This window comes from Perognathus longimembris, chromosome 2 (genome assembly GCF_023159225.1).
Source record: "Perognathus longimembris pacificus isolate PPM17 chromosome 2, ASM2315922v1, whole genome shotgun sequence".
Taxonomy (NCBI): domain Eukaryota; kingdom Metazoa; phylum Chordata; class Mammalia; order Rodentia; family Heteromyidae; genus Perognathus; species Perognathus longimembris.
Genome location: NC_063162.1, coordinates 119,362,656 through 119,386,328, shown reverse-complemented (window position 1 = coordinate 119,386,328; position 23,673 = coordinate 119,362,656). Strand labels below are relative to the sequence as shown.

General features: G+C 38.9%; 1 protein-coding gene and 1 long non-coding RNA gene across 2 annotated transcripts in view; both read left to right on the top strand.

Annotated features, from left to right (window-relative positions):
* Slc25a13 (solute carrier family 25 member 13) overlaps window positions 1-23,673 on the top strand; it is a 178,651-nt gene that overhangs the window by 118,800 nt on the left and 36,178 nt on the right. Inside the window, exons 12-13 of the mRNA XM_048340063.1 lie at window positions 14,319-14,371; window positions 15,713-15,793. Of these exons, the coding sequence (XP_048196020.1) occupies window positions 14,319-14,371; window positions 15,713-15,793 (134 nt within the window). The remainder of the gene's footprint in view (window positions 1-14,318; window positions 14,372-15,712; window positions 15,794-23,673) is intronic.
* Window positions 4,865-5,133, top strand: LOC125347027. Its single transcript, XR_007210088.1, has 2 exons — window positions 4,865-4,902; window positions 4,965-5,133. It is a non-coding gene; the product is annotated as an uncharacterized LOC125347027 (long non-coding RNA).

Sequence of the window (23,673 nt, the reverse complement as noted above, 5' to 3'; positions counted from 1 at the left end):
TAATGGGTGTGGGCTGGAGGCATGTAGGGCATGGCTAATCAAAACAGCCCATAATCTGAAAGCCATTTATATTGCTCTCCTGTATGTTTTATTTCTTAAAATAATAAATTATTTTTTATAAACATCTTCAGTAAGTTTTTAAAGGGTTCATTGTGTTCCTGAAGTATTCCTCTTAGCAGCTAATAAAGGAAAGGTATCCTCAGGACAGGACAAAGCTTACATGGGATTCTTGATTCTGGAATATACAATGGGCCCCCTTATCCAAGATCTTGCTTTCTGTGGTTTCAGTTACTCAGTCAACCATGATCTGAAAATATTAATTAGAAAATTCCAGAAATAAGCAGTTCATGCATTGTAAATTGTATATTAGTCTGAAAAGTGTGATGAAATCTCATTTCTTCTGCATTCAAAATGAAATAGATGAGTTTCTATCCACTATATCATCAGAAAGTTACTGCATCAGTGTCCTTATCATCCACCCAAACTTCATCTTATCACACAGACATTGTGTCATCTCACTTCACCACAAGTAGTATAAAGATAGTATTCTAAGATGTTTTAAGAGTGCTCACTTTCATAAAATATTATGATTGTTCTGCTTTATTATCCTTGCTTATACCTTGTTGTTCTAAACCTTTTTATTTAATTAGTTTATTTATTTACTTATGTTTGTAGTGTTAGGTATTGAACCGAGTATTTTCCACGTGTTAGGCAAATACAATGCCACTGAGGTATATGCCCAGCCAAATTTGCAAATTAATCTTTATCACAGGAAAGAATACTACTGTCCATTGGATACTGTATCTGCGGAGGTCTTGGTTACTGCAATACAACTGACTCTACAACAGGAAATCTGTCCAGCAGATTTCCAAGCCTTAGTGGAGCCCTCCCTCCCTGCCTCTTTCTGAATTCAAGTCACCTCTTCAAGTCATCTGACTGTATGCAGTGGAGTTAATTCCCACTCTACCCTAGCTATGTCATCTACTGTCTCCAACTACCTTTATTTTGTCACTGAAGATTTTTAAGCAGTGAGCTAAGAAGATGTCATCTCTAATGCAAAGAATCCTATATCCTTTCTGGATTTTTTGCTGATATTGCCTAATACATACCTTGACTTCCCACCTTCCTTCTGAAAAGAAGAAAAAGTGTATTTGCATCAGTTAAAATACAGAATTGCAAGGTGTTTGATGGCCTGCTGCTTTGCCATTTGTCCACCTGCAGGCCTTCCTTCTTCTTCCTACTGCTGCTTGCTCTAAAAGAAGAAAATAGTGTTTAGTGTTTTGCCCAGGCAGATAAAACTGGCAACTATGCTAACCCAGGCCTCTAGGCCTCTTCTGCCATCTGCTGACTTCAGTCTCTCTCCAAAGGAAACTCATGGAAGAAACAATCCTCTCACCTTAGAAGTTGGGAGGTTTCCAACTGTAGAGAAGTTCCATTTTTGCAAATCCTATTAGATAGGTAGATAACCCTCATCAAAGGCCTTTTGATCTTTTCTCTTTCCCTCCTTCCCTCCCCCCTGCCTCTTCTTACAATTGGGAAGGTCTTTGACCCCAGGTGATTGATGATGACCCCTGTTGGGTCAGTGCCTTCCATTTGAAATAGTTTTCTCCCTTGGTGACAACCCCCTTGCAAATAAAATGGCTTCCAAGTAGTACAAGGTTAATGTCACAGATCCTGCTTTTAGGCCGGTTAAGCAAAATTGACCACCTTACCTGTTCTGTGGGTGGTTTTGTGAAAGGAAAAATTTAACCCTCTTTTCTGAAGAAATGTCTGAGCCACGGCCTTGCATTACCAACTACTTTTATGAGCTTTGCTTTTATGAGTATTGGAGTAAATAAATATTAAGAGTGCCTTTAGAGTTGTGAGAGCCCTGTGCAGCACTGCTGAATATCTTCAGTGTGCTTGTATTGACTGGGTTTGTTTTAAACGTTCTTCTGTGATCACACCTGGCAGGTCATGATTCTTGATTATAGCTATATTTCTCTTCTGTGACCTGTCCTTTTGACCCTGTAGGCAGAAGAGTTCAAAGTGTGCTCTACCACTGAGTGCTAAGCAACATGGGTTGTGAATAGTGGTTTCTATCTATTGGTGGTTCAGTTGTTGTCTGAGTACCATGATTGTGACTAATTTTAACTTCTCAGGGGAAGGGAAGGGAGCTGGCACATAGAGATGAAGCTCATTCTGAACACCAAAGAAGCAGCTCTTGGGCCTTTTGGGGAGTTATAAATAGCCATTTATATAACCTGTTAGAGGTGCCTGAGCCCTTGGGGCAAGGGCCAGAGCTGTCTGTCAGGATGACAAGTAGAGTGTGACTGTAAGGAGATTAGCTCTAGGTGTCACCTATGTTCATTTCTTTCTGAGTTCTTATCTTTGCTAGCAAAGGATTTAAAACAAAAGATTTACTATAAAACTCTTAAGTTTCAATCTGTAAGTTACATCTTGAGAACAAAGAGATGAGAGACAGTTAAAGAAAATAATATTGATTTACATTCTTGCTATGAAAAATAACTCATTTCTGGTCTAGATTAGTCAGGGACTGATTCCCTAGTTATTTTCACATGGTTGTTAATTATATGCCACTGTATGTTATAAATGCCTATCACTGGACAGGAGAGAGACAATATGAAAAGGTAGGAAATTCATGGCAAATTTTTATTGAAAGAAAATCATAGTAGAAAAATTAAAAGACATCAAGTATTTTTGAGACTCACAATTATTATCTTCATGTACAAAGCTAAGGTATCAGATACATACAATTCCTTGTACATTTCTAGTTGAATGTAATTCAGGTTTTGGGTTGTTGGTTTTTGTCATTCTAGGGGAAAGTGATTAAATTTAAACTTTTAGAATAAAACTTGCTGTTGATTCTTTCACCTGGTAATTTTTGAAATAATGTTTGAGTTCATGCCTTAAGTCTAAACACATTTGAAAATTTTACATAACATGAAGCACTTCTCCATCAAGATATGTGAATATATAAAAATGTTCATATTTCATGAATAGGATAATTTGGAAATATTAGGAGATCTCTCCTCTGTTTTAAAATTACTTTTGTGTATCTTTCTTCACAGTTGGCAAATGGCTCTAAACTATGGTGCTTTGCATTGTGCTTCCATTATAAGGTTAATAACTATTTTTTGTCACACTTTCTTTTTCTTACAACAAGAATACAACTGTTTTTGTATTTAAAAGGAGTTCCTTGTGGAACTAAAGTGAAGGTTATTTTCAGAGAATTCTTTCAGTGCTTCAGAATGCATTGGTTTGTTCTTTTCCTTCTCTGGCAGCTGCCATCATCTGTATACCATCCTGGAAGTTGTCCAGCAGTAATCAGAGAGCACATTTCTTAGGAGATGAGATAGCTGTGGAACCATAGGGACAGCCAGCCAGCAGTCCTCAATAGCCTGTGCCCCAGCAGGCATCAGCAACTTTAATGTGTGAATTGGTTAATTCTCACTTTCCTTCGTGTAGGTCTCTGTTTCTTTGTTTCTAGAAGACCCAGACTTTACACGTTTTAGTTGCTGGAAAAGATCTGCATAGGGATCTTTAGTGTCTGACTCCACAAACTTTTATGATGCAGTCTACATTCTTCACAAAAAAAAAATGACTAATTTTTTGGGGTAGTTTTTGAAAATCTGACTAGCAGAGAAATACTAACTGAAATAATCCAGGGCTCCCTAAATTGCTTGTAAAAACTTCCCCAGTCTCCATACTGATTTAACTTGCTCCCTTTAATGAATTTCTGCCCAGCTTCCAGCTTGTTGGATTTGAATGAATTGCATGACCACATGAGTCAGTCCTTGGTCTGCCACAGACTGGACATATTTATGAGAAACAATTGATTAAGTAAGGTCCATAATGAAAGGCTCTTAATGTTCCTGGGATAACTAATTTCTGCTTTTGAATTTTACAACACCCTCCTGTCATTCAGGAGTTTGAGGTGAGGAGTCTCTGAAATTGGAATTTTTTCAGAGAACCTTTGGGTAAATAAAAGTATATCTAAGGGCTGAGAATGTGGCTTAGTGGTAGAGTACTTGCCTAGCATGCATGAAACCCTGGGTTCGATTCCTCAGTACCACATAAACAGTAAAAGCCAGAAGTGGCGCTGTTGCTCAAATGATAGAGCCTTAAGCAAAGGCTCAGGGACAGTGCCCAGGCCCAGAGTTCAAGCCCCAGGACTGGCCAAAAAAAAAAAAAAGTATATCTAAGAGAAATCAGGGTCCATCAAATACATTCTAAGAGGGATTTTTGTGTCTGTTGGAAAGAGAAGCCCAAAAGAAAATTTCCTAGACAGAAAAGATAGATCATTTTGTGAATTAGACTTAATTTGAAACTAGAGCAAGGGAAGAAGGTAGAAGGATCTGCCAGTTAGTAATATTGGCTTGCAAATTTTGGGATGTGTCAATTTCAAATTGCTTCTGTATCTTAAAGAAATCTTCCATCCTGGAATGTTCTCAAGGTGACATCTAGAGGATTTTCTGGGATATCTCGGGAAGTCATCTATCTGTATATGTTTCAGAAGGAAGTTGTCAAGCTGCTAGGGTAAGCCAGGTCTGCCCTCCATGGCTGATAGCATTGCCATAGACAGTATCCAAGTTCTATGGACTTCTGGTTAGATTACTTCTTCTTAGTACTTCTGTTACAGGGTTCGAGGGATGAGATTCCACATCCCTCCAAGAGTCCACCACTCAGAGACAGTCTCAAGCAAAAAGATGGATTTATTGGGGAAGCAAAAAGTAAATTGACTGGCCAGTGTTGCAGCAAAGACTCGGGAGCTGAACTTGCAAAAGTGAAAAGCGGGCTGACTGGCCAGGGACACAGTGCAGACTCGGGAGCTGACACTGTGACAGCTAACAGTCCTTGAACTGGGTTTATAAAGGTAAAAGCATAGCATAGATGTAGGGGGTTGGCGCGGGGGGTAGAGCAAGCAACAAACAAGTTAAGCAAACGTGGCACAGATATAGGAGGTTGACACGGGGTAGGACAAGCAACAAACAAGTTAAGCAAGCCATTTACAGAAGCAGAATTTTGGGGTCAGGTTGACCTAATAATCAAGATGGAGTCAGCTCTACTCCCCCCAACATTTCCTACCATGTTTCCCTAGTCAAGTTGGAGTCGGCTCTACTTCCTACAACACTTCTTCTATATTAAAAGATGAAAAACTCCTTGCTCCAGGGTAAAATGATTGAGGTTTCCATGACTCTGTTTTCATTATTTAAAGCGCATCTTGGGAGAAATCAATCTGCGAACTTCCCTGAGTCATATATCCATAACTGTCCACCAAAACTTATAAGGAATGCAAAATAGATTGGTTTGAATCTTATTTCCTTGGTCAGTTTCTGGGGGCGCTCAGAATGTTAAACTGTCAAAGGATCAAGAGACAGATATTTGAACATATGAAACCAAGAATGAGGATAAGATGGGAACGGTTCATTCATTAACTTATTGGACCCCCTGAAATCTCCAGTGATCCAGCTGCAGTTCATTATCAACTGAGTCTAAGATGGTAGAAATTCCAACTAAGGGGATGGAGTGGTGAGAACGTTGGTAGAAGCTTCAAGAACAAGATGAGAATAATATTGAGCTTGGAAAATCAGCAGGGGTATCCAAAACACAGAATTAAGTATAGCCTGGTGAAGGAAAGATTAGTGATTGAATTAGTTTCTCTTCTATGTAACTTGTTACTAGCATTGCTGAGACTGCAATGAGAGACATAAATTAAAACTTCATTGTTTAGATAGAAGAAAAGATTGTATGATTCATGTTCCCAATCATCTTCAGTTCTGGAAAGCCACAGAACAGAGAAAGAGTCAGAATTACTGACCTTTTTCCTAAAACTTAATCAGAATTAATTAGTTTTTGTACTCCTAAAGACATCCTGAGCCATAGCTTAAATAGATGGTACCTGACAGTTTGAGGAAGGCATTGAACCCTGATTAAACAGGTATTGAAATCACTGCCTTTGCCCCCTGCCCTTTCACCAACCCACTGGCCAGCATAGGGAGTGGCCCAGAGAGCCTGAGGAGCACTGGACTGTGATGGGGGGTTTTGAAAGGGGATAGTGTGCTTAGGAAGGTGGAAGTGCTTCATGCCTGGGGCAGTATGAGTCAAAATTGAGAAACAAATGGGTGGGGGCAGAGGAAAGAATGCTTGAACTGGTGGGGAGAGAAGGGCGTGCAAACAGGAGCAAGAAGAAAAGCTTTAAGGCCAGGCTACTGGGAGTGCTGATAGATTCACAAAGAAGGTTAATCTGATGTTGAAAGCAAGGAGGAGGGGATTCTTGGGAGATTGGGGCAAGTGTAGTGGCCTCTACAGTGAGGTCAGAAGAATAAAAATTTGAGGAAACTAGAAGACAACAGTGCACTGGCTGTGTCTTCGCAAATAGGAGTGTCTTAGGGATGGCATTGACCCAACAAAATCTGACCCTTGTCTCTACCTTATATATTGTTCACTTTACTGTATGTACTCCGCTGTCTTTTACAGGGTATGTTGGCCTTATTTGTTTTGTTTTGTTTGCCAGTCCTGGGGCTTGAATTCAGGGCCCGAGCACTGTCCCTGGCTTTTTGCTCAAGGCTAGTACTCTACCACTTGAACCACAGTGCCACTTCTGGCCTTTTTCTATATATGTGGTGCTGAGGAATCCAACCCAGGACTTCATGTATACGAGGCAAGTATATTCCCAGCCCTGTTGGCATTATTTGAACTGGCTTTTGTTTGAACTAACACAGTAGTGCTGCCTTAGTTTTGTTTGTTTGTTTGATTTTCCTTTCTTAACAAAGATGAAATCTTGCTTCTCTTATCCAGCATTGTCCTTTGGATTCGTGGCTTTGTGTGACTACAGCTGCTATTGGCCATCAACCTGGCTTCACTGCTTTCCCAAAGAGCCTACCATTCATGACATAGAGACAGAGAGGAGAGGCATGGTATTGAAGCTCACTCCATGACCACCCTCACTCAAGAAGATGGTAGAATGGTTCTATTCCCACCATACAAAGAGAATAATCCCATTATTAGTGGGAATTTCCAGTAATAGGTATGGAAATGGAGCTATAAAGAGATTAGGTAACTAGCAGACAGTTATGCACAGTCAGTAATTTAGTCTATCTTCTGGACCAATGTTTTTAATCCCTTCGTTTTTCTGACAGCTAGTAAAAATTATGTGGTAAAAAGTTGTTTTATCAACCAAGTTAAGAAAAACTTATATTTTTAACTTATTTTAATAAAATATACCTGAAGATGCTAATTCATTATCTACTCCTTTAGTGCATGGAGCCTTTAGTTGTTCTCAAACCATAAGCACTATCACTGCTTAAGGATAGCTCTTCCAAGGATAGGTAAAATGTAACTTGGACAGTCATTATAGTCCTAATTCTGGACTATGAATATTGGTTATGCCGAGTTGTCTCTGTAAACAAGAAAAGAAGCCATGGCTCATGCCTGTAACCCAACATATATTCAGGAGCCTGAAATCTGAGTCAGAGTTCAAAGCCCAACTGGGCAGGAAAGTCCATGCTTTTACTCCAATTACTCACCAGAAAACTGAAAGTAGACCTGTGACTCAAAGTGGCAGAGTGCCAGTCTTGAGGGGAAAAAGCCCAAGTATAGAGCTCAGGCCCTAAGTTCAAATCCCACAACTGACCAAAAAGATGATTGAAAACATAACACCAATCCAAATATTACAGTTTTTTAATATATAAAATAAAATAAATGATGAAGTGTCATGAAAATAAACCAGCCAATAGTAATTAGCATTCTTGTTTTAGCTATGGTGAACTTCATTGAATTCAAAGAATAACTTAGCCACAATCACTCACCACAACCAAATACAAACCTAGAATTCCAACTAGGTCTGTCTGTGTACCTCTAAAGCCCGTACCCTAAAATCATTCATTTTGCTGTCAATCCATTGGCAGTAAATTGCTTTAAATGGCTTAGCATTGGATTCAATAGGGGTTTTGTTTTGGCAGTACTGGTGTTTGAACACTTGCTACACAGGCTTTCCTACCACTGAGCCACGCTTCCGGTCCTGTTTTCTGCTGATTGATTTTGAGACAGAGACTTCTCCTTGTCTAGGCACTCACATAGGTACAAAGCCACCCATACTAGGCTACCAGCTTCTCCAGCTCTGCACAGGGTTTCACAGGGACTACAATTATAAGAGACAATATGATTTATATCTCCAACCTGTGAAATTTGAAGACAAAGCACTTTATTAATACTGTGCCCTGTAAATCTTTTCTCGCATTAGCAGCCTCTGGTAGAGTAAACTTTGCCAAGGAAGCATTGCCATCTGTGCCGATGGAGTTGCACTCCGAAGAGAAGATTAGAAACCAACCACACTAATAAATTTCATTCAAGGCAGTTGGAAAATGAACTGCAGTTTTGACAAGTTAGAAACAACACACACACATTCAACCTCTGTTTCAAATGGTTAAAATGAGTTTCCAGAAACATATTAGAAACCTGACTTTGCTTCTGAGTTACCCAGATGTCAAACATATATTCACTTGAACTTTAAATATGACAATGATGAAGTGCCCTAACTATGATGTTGGCTTTAGGCTTATTGAGCCATGCTACCCTCTTCCCTCAAAAGTCTAGGTGTAAGAAGTGTTCCTGGAATTCCCACGTAAGCAGCCTTTCGTTGTCCCACAGATCATAAGGCCTCCTAAAAAGCATTTGCCTACAACTAAAGGTGTCAAATCCACATCTGTAGTGGCCTTGACAAAGCATACCCACAGATTATAATTTACAGCTCCCTGTATTTTGCTACTTAGTCATAACTAGATTAAGAGTAAAAATGGTTCCTATTACTGCCTACCTTAGTGCTCACACCTTGTCCAGGTCTTAGGAATTGGTGCTCACTTTGTTTTTCTTACTGAATTGAAGATCTTTATTTAATATAAAGATACTCTTAACTTCTGATTATATTACTCTCATTCTTCCTGGCTCTGGTCTCTGCCCTTGTCAAGTGTCATTTTCCTGCTGTTACAACTTTGAACTTTTTTTGTTTTTATTGAGGGGGAGATAGTAGGGTTTGAAGTCAGTGCTTTATGCTTGCTAAGCTAGTCTACGTCTTAAGCTGTGTCTCCAACTCTTGTTTTTTTTTTGCTGGTTATTTTTGAGGTAGGGTCTCACCTCTTTCTCAGGCACATGCTGGAGCCATGATCCATTTAGTCTAGACCTCCCATTTTCGCTGGGTTCTCAGGTCTGAGCTATAGCATCCAGCTTCTCTCTATAGTGATGGAGTCTCAGGAACTTTTCTGTCCATGCTGGCTTGGCAGTGCAATCCCCCCAGTCTTAGCTTGAGATGATAGGCACATATACCACCATGCTTAGCTGTGGGTTGAGAAGGGCTCTCATAAACTTGTCTATCTATCCTCAATCCTCAATCGTCCCATTCTCAGTCTTTCAAATAGCTAGGATTATAGGCCTAAACCACCATCACCCAGCCAGCCATTGTATTTAAAAGCCATCCTGCATATCCACAGAATCTTACCCATGACCCTTTGCATGTCCCAAGTATGTGAGAGTGATTACTAATACTAGAGTCAAACCACCTGGGTTGAACCCTCCTCCCCATCTAACTGAGTGAACTTCTGCAGCTCCATTGAAACTGGCTTATTTCTTCATTGGTAGGAAAAAACAGTGTGCATGAGCAAGGTTATGAGGAGTAAATGTGCTAATTCACATAAAGCACATATTACTAATACCTGGTATGCAGTAAATGCCCTGGATAATACACTATTATGTATTATTATGTTTGTGGTTTAACCACAGCCTCCAGTAATTTTGCCCAGTTCTGCATGTGTCATGATCTTAAGATTTGGGTGCCTTTAACACGCATTTCCCCTTCCATCTGTAACATCTTCCTGGTATACATGGCACCTATTCTACTCATATGTCCTCTCTCTGGGAATCTCTATTAGTCCTAAAGCCCTAGGGCAAATGATTCCTCTTTGACAGGTGTACACTTCGGTTTTCTTACAGAGTTGAGGATCCTTATTTAAGATAAGGAAATTCTTATTATTTCATTACATTACTTTAATTCTTCCTGCCTCTGATCTCTGACCTTGCCAGGTATATTTCTACTGCAGCTATGACTTTTTTTTTTTAAATTTTATTTAGGAAAGTAGTGGGGTTGAACTTAAACATCATGCTTGCTAGGCCAGTGCTGTACCACTTAAAGCCACACGTCCACCACTAATCTTCAGGGCCATAATCTGCTGATGTCTGTCTCCTGCAGGCAGAATAACTGAGTCTCTCCATTGTGTTCTGATACTCTGATGCGCTGGGTTCTGGTACTGAACAGTGAGTTCTCAGATGTTTCTCCCCACTTCTTATACCAGAAGATAACTAGGGCTCCCTTTCCCTCTAAACTGAGGATTGTTGGTGTTCGTTTTTTGTTTTTTTGGGGGAGGGGGGTGCTGGTCCTGGAGCTGGAAGTCAGGGCCCAGGTGCTGTCCCTGAACTTTTTTTGCTCAAAGCTAGTGTTCTACCACGTTAGCCACAGCTTAATTCCTGGCTTTTTGGTGGTTAATTGGAAATAAGAGTCTGACAGACTTTCTTTCCCTAGGCTGGTTTCTAACTGTAATCCTCAGATCTCAGCCTGAGAACTATTTATAAAGTTCATTTTAAAAACAGCACACATAAAAGGCATTTGTAAATATTTGTTCTGTGAACAAACATTTGTTGCTCTCATTTTAGTCAAATATGGCATTTTCTCTTTTGCTGTTTAAAATGCATCACTAAATTTATAGCAAGAAGGATAATTTTAGTTGGCTACAAATTTCAGGGTACCTAATTTGATTGTATGTGACACTGTAGTCATTTGGCTCTGTGAGCAATTTTTATTGGTTATTTTTAAATACTGACATAAGATAGTTACAGAGAGAAAAGATCATCTTTTAAAAGTCACAGCACTAACTGTGTGCTTGGGTCCATGCCTGTAATCATACGTAGGAGAGCTGAGAATTGAAGTTTGAAGTCATCCCCTATAGGAAAGTCCATGAGAATCTATCTCCAATTAACCAGCAAAAAGCCAGAAGTAGAGGTGTGGCTTAATTGGTAGAGCAGCAGCCTTGAGCAAAAAAGCCAAGTGAGAAAAAAAAAATCACAGTACCTTAAGTCCATTCACAGTTTTGAGCTACAACTAAATGATGAGAAAAAAATACATCTGGCAAATAAACAGTTCAGTTTTTTATCTGAGTATAGAGATGAAAATAGAGATTTCAGACATTAAGGGTTTATGCCCACATTTTCTTAGTAAAAAAATATATATATATATCATTGGGTAAGAAGTATGCCTTCTCATTAAGAGAAATTCTTTAGAAGTTGATAGTGAGTGTACTTTAGGAGGGGAGAATGCTTGCTTTGAATCTGAATACTTGCTTTGCCCAGGTAGTTCCCTGTTCCTACATTCTCTCTTTTGCTGCTTTGGCTCTTTTAGATTATTAAGCTAACAGCTCCCCGCCCCTCTCCAGCTAACAAGTGAATTCAAGAAAGAAAGAAGAAAGGAAACTTGTGGAGATCCAAGGAGAGCACTTACGCTAGAGCCTGGCCTCAGTAGGGCCAGAAGGTGGTCAAGACATGTCTGTGCCTTTCATGGCTTATTTCTTTATGGATTCTTTGATTTCTCTTTGGTGTCTTTATTCTTCACATGACACATTTTCTTCTTTCAGCCAACCTAATTTTTGTTTAATTGTGATTTCTGCCTCCTTGTGACATTAGCCCACATATAACTTCTTACTAGGCATCTTTCTACCGGCATCTTTGCATTTTGTGCCACTCTACAAACTGATTCTATTTTGCCTAAAAGCACTCTCTGTTATGTTGTGGAGAGGGAAACTGATTGGCTAGTTCCCCCTTTGTCTCCAGACCTTAGGACTCAATTGCTAACTCATTGACTGTTGTATATCCTTCGTTGTCTGCATGGTGTCCATCTAGTGATAGCTCCAGAGATGAAGTAAATAAAGCCATCTAGGGAAGGGATTGCAAACTGACATGCTTGTTGGTACAGACGGATTATATAATTAATCAATTGAGTTTGGGTAGGAAATGGTGTATTAGTCACATGGCAGAGTTGAATGTCATGGATGGATATACACAGTTTAAAAGGACTTAAATATTTGAAGTCACAGTTTCACTGCTTATCAGCCAAATACCTTTAGAGTACATTAATCTCTATACTTCACTTTCCTCCATGTAGGGTGGTTGTGAATGCTAAGTGAGTTAACGAAATATTTAAAGTGGTACCTAGCAAATAATAAACATTATTTAATTTTAAAAAATTCCATTGGAGTCAGCATCTTCATTATAGTTATCCAATAAAATAGATTTTTTGGCTGGGTTCTAGTGGCTCATGCCTATAATCCTAGCTACTCAGAAGGCTGAGACAAGAAGATTGCAGCCTAGGAAGACAGCCTATGAAGGAATGATACTCTTATCTCCAATTAACCACCAGAAAAGCAGAAGTGGTGATGAGGCACAAAGCCTTCAACAAAAATAGCTCAGGGACAGCACCTAGGTTCTGAGTTCAAGCCTAACAACTGACCAAAACAAATAAAGATTTTTCCTAAAACACAGAAAACTGTTGGTCTGTCTAATTTCTCACCTTTCGGTCACCATAAACACACTAACAGAAATTATTTCCCTATTGTGAGGATATTAATAGAGTAATGGAAATAAAAACCGGCACCTGTGCTCATTGAGATATCTGCATTAGAGCTGAGTGGAAGGCTTAGATTCATGGGTCTTGTCTACAAAGGGAGCCTCTCCCAATCTAGACAAATTTGCCATGATGTCAGAAAGAGGTTCAAGCATCCAGTTCTGTTTTTGCAAGGAGCTTAGCTAGATTATGTGTTAAAGCTCTTGCTACTCAAACATACTCACATGTTGGAAACATACAGAGTCAAGAATCTCTGACCTCAAGCTGCTTCACTTCTGGTTTTTGAGTGGTTATTTGGAGAGAAGAGTCTCACAGGGACTTTTCTGCCCTGGCTGGCTTTGAACCACAGATCTCAGCCTCCTGAGCAGCCAAGATTACAAGCATGAGCCCCCAGTGCCTGGCAAGTAGATCTTCTGTGTAGATGAATTAGACAAAAGCTAGCACTCTGAAGCCCATTGTAAAGACAGGAGGATGTATAGTCTGAATGTATTTCTTTCCTTGGTGTTAATTCAGGGTGGGAATCTAAGAAGATATTAGTCTTTGATTTTCATTTCATTCTTTTCCTAGAAAAAAATGCATGAAAATAATGTTTTTAAGCTCAGATATATAGGGCCCTACTGTTTTAACTGCCTTCCCAGGCTAAGGCCACACTTCTCCCTTGTCGTTTGACTAGTGCCTGACTCCCAGTCCAGCTGAGCATGTCCAAAACATGGCTGTCATTGGTCACCCCAAACATTACTTTCCACAGGCTTCCTCAGCTCTCCCCAGTTGGTCATGCTAAAGACTGAGCAGACTTAGTCAAGTGTGATTGTTTTCTCCCACACCTCCCTTACTGAGACTAACATGTATGACGTAAGATTCACACAGAGCCAGCATTCCTATCTCATGCAAACAGCAGCTGACTTAGCACATCACTCGTCTTATTAAAACTCTCTACATACTGCTCATCTAAGTGAGAACATACCAGGCTCAGGACCTTGGCCTAGATGGTGGCTGTAGTATCTAGCTATTGGTTCCCTGGGCTACTTCCCTGTGCCTCCTTCACATGGGCCAGGATGATATTATTTTTCATTCTTGAATGCCATTGGCATGTTTCTTCTCTTCTTTCTTTGCTCTTTCTGTTCTTCTCAGAACAAATCTTTTTTCTAATTGCTATTTTTCTAGAAGGACCTCTTTCTAATGTATGATGGGTAAGAGCATTATCTACTCTATAAAGTTTTCATTACTAAGCTAGAGTTGTTCCATAAATTAATGCCAGATCTATGGGCATTTAAGGGAGGGCAGAAAAGGTATTGGGAATCTATGTCTCTCTGTTTATCCATCCACCAATATATTGTTCTATATTTGGTAAAGTCCACTGGGTAGGAGGCATGGGAAGAGGGAGGCAGGGACTTTTCTGGAATAATGAGATTTCCTGTATCACATACTGTGGATTGACCCAATGTGCAAATGATCCAGAAAATGAAGGGGCTGCTGTGGCTGTTAGAGTTAGTACTTCAACATTCCATCTCAAGTATTCTCATTAAAGGTAATAGCAGAAAATTGCAGCAAAGATTGCCCCAGTTTTTAAGTGGTGATCCCCTCTACAGAGCTGTTGATTTGTTTAGTTAATGCTAATTTATTTAATATACTTCTGCTTCTTGTTGATTTTTAGGTTTGCTGCCACAGTTACTGGGAGTCGCCCCAGAGAAGGCCATAAAACTTACAGTAAGTCTTTTGAGTTGGTGTTTCTTACTAAGGGAATTTGCACATACTTAAGAATCTAATAGGTAATGTCTGTGAGTCAGCAGGTTGGTGGTTCCTCAGAGGTGCTAACTAATTTGAAGATCAGGGTCTCTTACCACACATGGCTTTTCATTATTTCCCATTTAACACTGAACCTTCAAAATGTGATAATGACCTTGGAGAACACTCTTGATGGTTTTGCCATCATCTTTTCCTCAGAGCAATAGCAGTGGCTGCGGAGGCAGCAGCAGCAGCAGAGTTCTCCCTCTATACATCCCATATTAGGCACTTGACATTCATAAGATTTTATTTTTTTAATCTCAAGCAAAGTATGATCCACTGTGTATTGATAAGGAGAGTGAGGCCTGAGGGTTAAGGCAGTATACCAGTGGCCATATAACTCATGTGCAAGAGAACTAGAATTGCAACTCAGACTTTCTGACTTCAAAGAGTCCTCGTTCAATTACGCCTGCTATTTATAGAATGTGTAGGGTGTGTCCCATTAGCATTTGCCAAAGCTAAATAAGAGATCTCAGTGTTCTAGTTGAAGTTGACTGTACATCATGTTTACTCAGTACCTGGCTCATGTTGACAGGTGATTGGTACTCCTTTCAGTGTTTGCAGAAGTTTTTGTGTAATTCAGCTGAGGCCTGAAAGTCCCAGAAAGTTCAGCTCCAGTTTTAGATTTGGCCATGGAGTTTTAATCCTGAAATTTTTACACCATTTTATTATGTGACTTTGAAATAGTTAATCTTTTCTGGCCTATATGTGCCAAGAAGAGGTAATTGTTCCTTAAAATTGCTCGTAGTACATACCATTTTGAAAGTACTGTACTTAATTAATTAATGCCCTTGATGTTCTTTGAGAATCTTTGAGGAATTTTTCGATACTGAATTTCTACTAAGCTGAAAAAAAATCTACAAAATTGATCTCAGCAAGGGGTGTTTTAGATTAAATCTTGTTAGACTTAAAAGTGACTTTTTAATCATCCCTTACAAGGTAGTTTTTAAATTATAAAATGTATGTTTTTATTTTGTCTGAACTATAATGTGTCTTACTATTGTGACTGCAGGACATTTTTGAATTTTGAACTTCTAAGTCATTTATATTTTTTTCTCCCTACAAGATTAAGAAAGAGTATGTATTTTACCTTTTCAAAACCATATGTATGCTATTAAAATACTTCTCTCAAATTGTATTAGATCTGTTAGTTTATACAATAGGCAGACCAAAAAAGGAATACATATTAACAGATGCATATATTTTGTGTTTAATGACTTTGTTTATATTTTTCATCAGTCTCTATAAATATTTTTCTTCAAGGTGAATGATTTTGTGAGGGATAAGTTTATGCACAAAGATGGTTCTGTTCCACTGGCAGCAGAAATTCTTGCTGGAGGCTGTGTAAGTATCTTTTGCAGATGCCTACATTTGAAAATCTTGTTTTACATACATATCACTGTCCTGGTCAGCAAATATGAACTAAGCTTCTGTTTAACCACAGATCCTGTACCAGGGCTGTGTTTCCTAGACAGGCGGCCATTCCTGAGGTGAAGGGTAAATGTTTCTGATCTTATTGCCTGTTAAGTCATGCCTGTTCAATTCATCATTGCTTGTGGTTGGTCTGCTGTAGAAGTCATTTGTGGCAAGAGTGTTTGGCCTTTGAAGAAAATCTTTGCTAACCCTTTCTGAAATTAATTTGTACTACATTCTTTCCTCTTGGTACCCTCTGCTGGGTCAGGCACTAAAATTTGTAGCTTGAAGTCAGCAAGCATTGCTTTCTGCTTTGCTTTTCTATGCAAGTGGCCACAACCCTCTCAGCCTCCAATGCTTCTGGGAGGAAGATGCTATGCAAGAGCTGGCTGAAGAACTCTGCATCATCACATTGTGTAGACTGCATCTTGTTCTGCAGTTCAGCAAAACATTGTCTCTTGCTATCTCATGTACCAGTTTGTCTATGTGAATGTAGATACGTTAAGAAAATGAACCCTCACACAAAGATTTGTGCTATTTAAAGACAAGCTTCATTACAGAAACAGGCTTTGATCACACTGGCAAGACAATATCTAACTTCAAATATCTTTTCTTAGAGGAATTGTGAAATCTTTTCTTTTTCTCTTTCCTTTTTTAATTAACTGCTTCTCAGTAGCAAATGTTATTCATGAAATAATTTTTTAATTGTTATACTTAAGTTATACAAAGGAGTTTCAGTTTAATATATCAGTTTGTGAATACAATGCAGCTTGGTCATTGTCACCTCTAATTTTTTTTTCTTGAAAATCATTGAGTTTAGAAGTTGAGTGGACACCTGAGCATATAAATACTTGTTTGAAAGGGTTTATTGTCATATCTGATGTTGAATGGTAGCTCTTTGAAAGGTGGCAGGAGCTCAGAAGTGCTGGTCCCTGGTAAATTTTGAGAGATGGATGGAATTTGGCTACTGCCTAACTCTCTGTTTGATCACTGACCTGTCAGAGATAGCTAGGTAGGATCCCCATATTCTGTGACTTCAACGTAGAAAAAAGGGAGCCTTTAATGTTCTCTCTGAAAAGGCACAATAATAACCACAGAGAACAGCAAGAGTTGCAGAAACTGCTCTCTTTCGTAAATGCCTTCATTATGGACAACCCTACAGTTTCCATGGGAGTATATGGGTTATCAGATTTTTAAATTAGTGTTTCCATGGGTTAGATCTTCTCCAACAATTGCAAGAGACTGAAGGTAAGTAACATGGTCAGTAGGTCAGGTGGAGGTGGGCTTTTTTGTTTTTAAGTTAGATTTTAAACCTACTATAAAGACACGATTATAGATCTCTCTAAGAGAATTTAAAATGCAAAATGAGTTTTGTGATGCTACTCAAGATTCTGGCAGTCATCCTGGCATGGTGCCTGGAGGTGTATTTTCTTACTGAAAACATTTTGCCTTCACATGCCTGTGGTGCCAAGGAGACTGGCTGTGGCACATATTGTTGAGGTGCCCTCTGTAGGTGGTCTTGTTTTCCAACGCATAATACAGATTGGCCTCAGACATGGGGCCTCGTTACTGTAAAGAGGTGCAGTCCTTTTTCAGATCTGTTCTAAACACAGGCTTAAAATTGGAGCCACTCAGGCTTTACAGCTACTTAAAATATTTTGAAATGAGGTTTGCTATCCATCTCAAAGATAGGTAGAATGGTCCTAAGTATTTCAAGTCACACCTCTTTTGCTCCTCTTTCCTTCAGTCATTGCTTTACGAAGTAAGAGCTTACATTCAGGTAAGCAGTCCTGCAGGAAGTATTCAGCCTTGAGGAGTCTTTATATCTCTAAATAGAAGGGTATAACCAACCATCCTTCCTTCCTCCCTCCCTCCCTCCCTTCCTGTCTCCCTTCCTTCCTTCTTTCCTTTGCCAGAACTGGGTCTTGAACTCAGTCTGGGCCCTGTTCCTTAGCTTTAAGCTCAAGGTAATGTTCCACCACTTGAACCACTCACTGCTCCACTTCCAGCTTTTTGGTGGTTAATTGGAGATAAAGTCTTATAGACTTTCCTACCTGGGCTGGCTTCAAATCATGATTTTCACATCCCACCTTCTGAGTAACTAGAATTACAGGTGTGAAGCACCAGCACCTGGCAGATTTCCATCTTCTGTGTGTGTGTGTGTGTGTGCACGTGTGTGTACATGCGCACATGTGCTTGCACATGCATGCTAAATAGCAGTAGTGTCTATCCTTATAGGCTTAGCAAAACTTTCCTTAATCATAACCAGTGTGTGTACTTAGAAAACTTATGTTCCACAGCCTGCTCTATCCAACTGGAAATACAAAGGGTTTTGTGAGTCTGTGTCAAATGAGCAGCTTAGTTCAGCCAAGCATTGCTGGGCGATGACTTTCAAGTCCCTGGGGAGCTCACCTTGCTTCATTATTACTGAAAGCTTGTACACATGGGTGACTTACACACTCACAACCAAAGCCGGTTCTTTCTTTGAACAAGGCCTTTTCTGTTTTATAATCTGACTTTTACAAAAACAGGGAAAATATGCTAGGAGATTCTTGTCTCTTAACTTTATAACTTCATAGTGCTTAGCCACACAGTCTTGCTTTATTTATTATTCTTTTTAGAAAAATGAAAGTGGTAGTACATTTGGAGGAAAACAGTCATGAGTTCTTAACAGGAATCAATTTTAACCCATTCCTTGTTCTTTTTGACATAACCATATCTGACACATACAAAAGTGTAAATCTGACCTTATTTTTAAGCTCTTTTTTTTTTAGATTGAGATTTCTCATTTCATTTTATAATCCTGTCTAAAATTGAACTTGTTTTCTGAACATTTTTGTGCATTTACATTTAACAGTAGTGATATGTTCAGCAGAGTTCAGACAAGGCTAAACTAGATGCTAACGCTGAGGTTTATAAACTTGATGTCTGAAAGAGTTCTTTGTGGTTGTACTTTCTCTCTGAGTAGATTTCTGCATTCTAAAATAAGCTTATAGTTGCAGGAGTTCTGACAGGGACCTGGGCCCTCTAGCTTCCTTGTACTAAACATACATATACTGCTCTTTCTTTTTACCCTTCCCCTTTAGGGGATTAGGAGCCCAACCTCTGCAAGGAGAGACAATTAATACTATGTTAGTGACAGTAGAGCATTGCAGCAAATATAGCAGAGGGGAAGAGAGTCTGTGGTTACACCTCATTCTCAATTAGGTTTCCAGTGATTTAATAATTGGCATATTACCTCTGGGTATGCTGTGATTGTTTCCTGTTAAAAAATAGAAAATATCTGTGTAATACCATATGATTTATAGGTTACAGTTTTCTGTCTTTTGTACAGCCAATGGAAATAAAGGGTTAAAAATCATGGGGAGTCTGGGATCATTTATTTTGATTCTTTGATGTTAATAAGAAGACTAGCTAAGAAAAGCAAGGGCACCATATTTAGGATTTGGGGTTGGTTTAGTTTCGTTTTTTTGTTTTGTTTTGTTTTTTTACGTGGTACCAGGACTTGAACTCAGTGCCTTACATTCTCACTCAACGTTCTTGTTCTTGACTGGCACTCAACCATTTGAAGTGTACCTCCAGCCCAGCTTTTCGTTACTTAATTGGAGATAGAGTCTTAGAAACTTTTGGGGTTGATTTTAAACCAGCTGCTAGCAGCTTCCTGAATAGTTAGGATATAAGAAGTTAGCCACTAGCACCCAGATCAGAATTGGGTTTAAGGGAGAAATATAAGGATGATGATGAATTTGTCATTAAAATTAGTATTCACCAGACAAGCGATGTCTACAACATATGAACCTCTGCTTGTAAAGCTCATATTTCGTAAAAGTTACTTACCTGCCAATAGAAAAGGGATAATTTTTGAAAATAAGTGAACATGCTTTTGAACCACATTTTAATATTGCATCCTATTTTCTACTGTGATCCATAGCTATGTATGCCTGTGTGAATATACTTACTGCTTATGGATATTTATATTCATTCTGAGTGGGAAAATCATTGGTAAATTCACAACACTAGTTCTGAAAGAGATGGGTAAGAGTGTCACCATTGGGAAAACATGGAATGAGCAGTAATTTTAATTGTTTTTCCTGGCAAATAGCATACCACAGCTGTTATCTTCTTCTGTTTTCCCTATTGTACCAATTCTCATATGCAGGAAACTTTTTAATGCTTGTTTGTATAGTGAAGCATCAGTTGTCTTTTGTTTTGAGATACTACAGTCTTGCCCGTGTTGGCCTGTAACTTCCTATGTAGCCACAAGCTGGCCTTGAACACAGGATCTTTCTGCCTCAGTATCAGTTACTAAGATTATATATGTGTATCACTGGATGTCATTATTAGTGCAGATTCTTATGATTCATCTTTTTAACATTACATTCAGTTGTGTTTTTTGTTTTTTTTTTTAAGTTTTGGAAAACATGAAAGATGCAGATACAAATGTACCACCAACCTGAAAATGAGGTTCCTCATGTGTCTGTCCCAATTGCTTTTCTCTTCTTCATACCCAGAGATAAACCAACCCTGAGATAAACTTGATTTTCATTTCAATACATACCTTCCTTACATATTGTAATGTGGCATAGTTGTAATCAAACCGCTGCTACATGTGTGAATGAATAGGCCTGTCACCTATGGTTGGAACAGCCAGTTTTTAGTAACTTGAGGATTTTCCCTAGACTTTAGTCATTTCTTCAGTCTTAAAATTTAAACTTATACCCAATTCGGAGTAAATTTAAAATTTTTTAACCTTCCCCAATGCAAACATACTCTCTGTTTCCCATGCTACGGGTCCTACCTCATTTCTGTCTTTCTTTTTCTCTCTCCTCCCTCTCTCATAGCTCTTGCCAGTTTTCAATCTGTACAATTTGTCTACCTCTTGCTTTCTGTGTTTCATTATAAAAGACAAACACCTCAGGGGAAGGAATCTTTTCATTCATTGGCATGTCCCAAGGACCTTGGATTAACATGGCAACTGGCAGGCTCCTAGTAAACATTTGCTAAATGAAAAAATTTGAAGCCAAAACACCTCTTAAAAATGAGTTTGTCTTGGACTTCCAACACTCTGAACCGCGAACTAATGAAACCTTTATTCTTTATAATTTTTTAAATGATCTCTTAAAATCTTCAGTTTACTACTGGTGGATCTGGTTACAAGTCCATATATATCTTTTTTTTTCTGATGTTAGGTATACCCCTTTTCATTCTTAATAAAATTTACCTTCTGTCTTTTCAGTCTATAATGATAGTGATTCCCAAGTCATCAAAAATAGAGTGGATTTAGAAAGACATCATTTTACAAAGTAAAATGCTCTCTTCTACTTTTTGGAGGTCTAATTTTGGAGAATTACAAAGTAGGGTTTGTTGGGCTGGGAATATGGTCTAGTGGTAAAGTGCTTGCCTCATATACATGAAGCCCTGGGTTCGATTCCTCAGCACCACATATATATATAGAAAAAAGCTGGAAGTGGCACCATGGCTCAAGTGATAGAGTGCTAGCCTTGAGCAAAAAGAAACCAGGGATAGTGCTCAGGCCCTGAGTTCAAGCCCCAGGACCAGCAAAAAACAAAACAAACAAACAAAGTAGGGTTTGTTTAATTTATAAAATAAACCTTTATGAGAATGGTAATAATTTAAATGATTACATATAATAGCAAGCATTTCCTATGCAAAGACTTTGGTCTTTAAGGCATTTCCAGTTAAAGCCTTCATCTATCAGCTGTGAGTCAGGGATTAGAGTACATAATTGCTTTAGATGAGCCTTAATTTTTTTATCTGCGAAAGGAGATAACTTTCAGTTATCTGTTATCTAAGAAATAGTGGCTTAAAATAATAATTTGTTTCTCTTCATAGTGATTGGATAGTTCTCCATATTTCATATCATTTCATCTGGACTGCTGGGGTTGCTGGAAAGCCCTTTTCCTCTTATAAGGATGCTCAGGCTAATGCCTGGGGGTAGAGGGGTCTCATTCAGCTGGTCTTCCCCACTGGCCAGTTGGACTTTCTTACACTTGTTGTCTACCCTACTCAAAAGAGGCCTGAGAGCACAGTGTGGTACCTGGAATCAATTTTGCCACATCATATTTGTTAAATAAGCAGACTCAGTGGCAGGGAAATATGTTCTTATTCTGAATAGAGAAAATGGCAAAGCTCTTAAAGCCATCTTTAACCCATTACTCTTACCTTTCGTGATCATGGTGATGATTAAGTGAGAAAGTATCTAATAGTTAAAACATGACCAGTGCTAATCTTCTTTCTCTCCTAGTATCTCTTTGTTAACTTTGGATATATGTATTTTAAAGTTTATGAAAATATGTGTTTCATGTAGGCTATTTGAAGGGAATAGAATGTAATCACACACAGTTACCTTAGAGGAAGGGAGAGTTTTTGGAGTCTGGCTATGGACTTCAGCTATCTTGAGGACTTAGAAGTCTCTGATCTTTTCTTTTTTGCAACACTGAATGTATTAATTCTCAGAATACTTGAGAATAACAACTGAAAGGATAACAGATTTCTTTTTGGCTCATAGTTTCATTGTAGGCTGGCACCACTGCTTTTAAGCCTGTGGCAAGGCAGAAACACCATGAGAGAAGTGGATGGTAAAGGAAAGCCGCTTTCCTCATGGTTGCTAGGAAGCAGGGTAGAGGAAGCCAGGACACTATACACCTTTTCAGGGCACTCTCCTATTAGGCCCGCTTAGCTTCTACCACCTCCCAATGATGTCATTAGATTATGAGTGTACCAATGAATAAATCCACTGATGAGGTTACAGCACTCAGGTCCAATCACTTTCCAGATGTCTACTGTTAGCGATCAAGTCTTTAAAACATGAGTATTAAGGTAACATTTCAAATTTAAACCATAATGCTGGAGATTTGGATTGAACCCAAGGAAGTATGCTCTACTACTGAGCCATATACACCCCCAGCCTCTGAGCTCATGTATAATTCTACTTACTCATCAGTTTCTAACCATCAGTTGATTTCTCATTTCTTCTTTTGAGTAACAGAGTATCCTTCTCTTCTCTTATTTTTTCTTTTTTACCTTTTCTTTCCTTTTTCTTTCCCTTCTCTCCCTCCCTTCCTTCCTTCCCTCCTTCCAAAGTTGAATTCAGGAGCTTGTACTTGTAGGTGTATCACCACTTAAGCCATGCCCCAAACCTTTTTGCTATAGTTTTTTTTTTTTTTTCAGATAAGGTCTCACATTTCTCCTTAAGCTGAACTGCAGTCTTCCTGTTTATGTTTTCTGCATAATATACTGGAATTGAACTCTGGGCCTTGTACTTTACTAGGTGTGTCCTCTCCCACATCAGCCCCCCTTTTAACCTATTTCGTAGGGGTTATTTTTGAGATAGAGTCACACTTGATGCCCATGCCTATCTGGGTTGCAATCTTCTTATTTGTGCTCCTCATGTTGGTATTGATGACAGGAATGCACTGTGTCTAGCCATTGGTTGAAATGGAATTTCTTGTCAACTTCTATACCCTAGGTGGCCTCAAAGCATGATTCCTCAATCTCTGCCTCCTAGTTATCTATAAGCTTGAGCCACCTTACCCAGCTGTGCTCCAGCTTTGTGTTTGGTTGAGATAGCATCTTTTGTCTGGGCTGGCCTCAAATTGTGATCTTCCCCTACCTCCCAAGTAGCTAGGTTTACAGGTGTGAACCACTGCACCTGGCTCCAAATGTCCTTTTATCATGTCAGTATTGTTCCTAGAGTTTACCTTCTAATAGGAAGCAGTTTTGAAGTGAAGAGGTATTTTGATTATATACTACTGCACAAAAGAAGAAAAGAAAAGAAAAATCATTTTAAT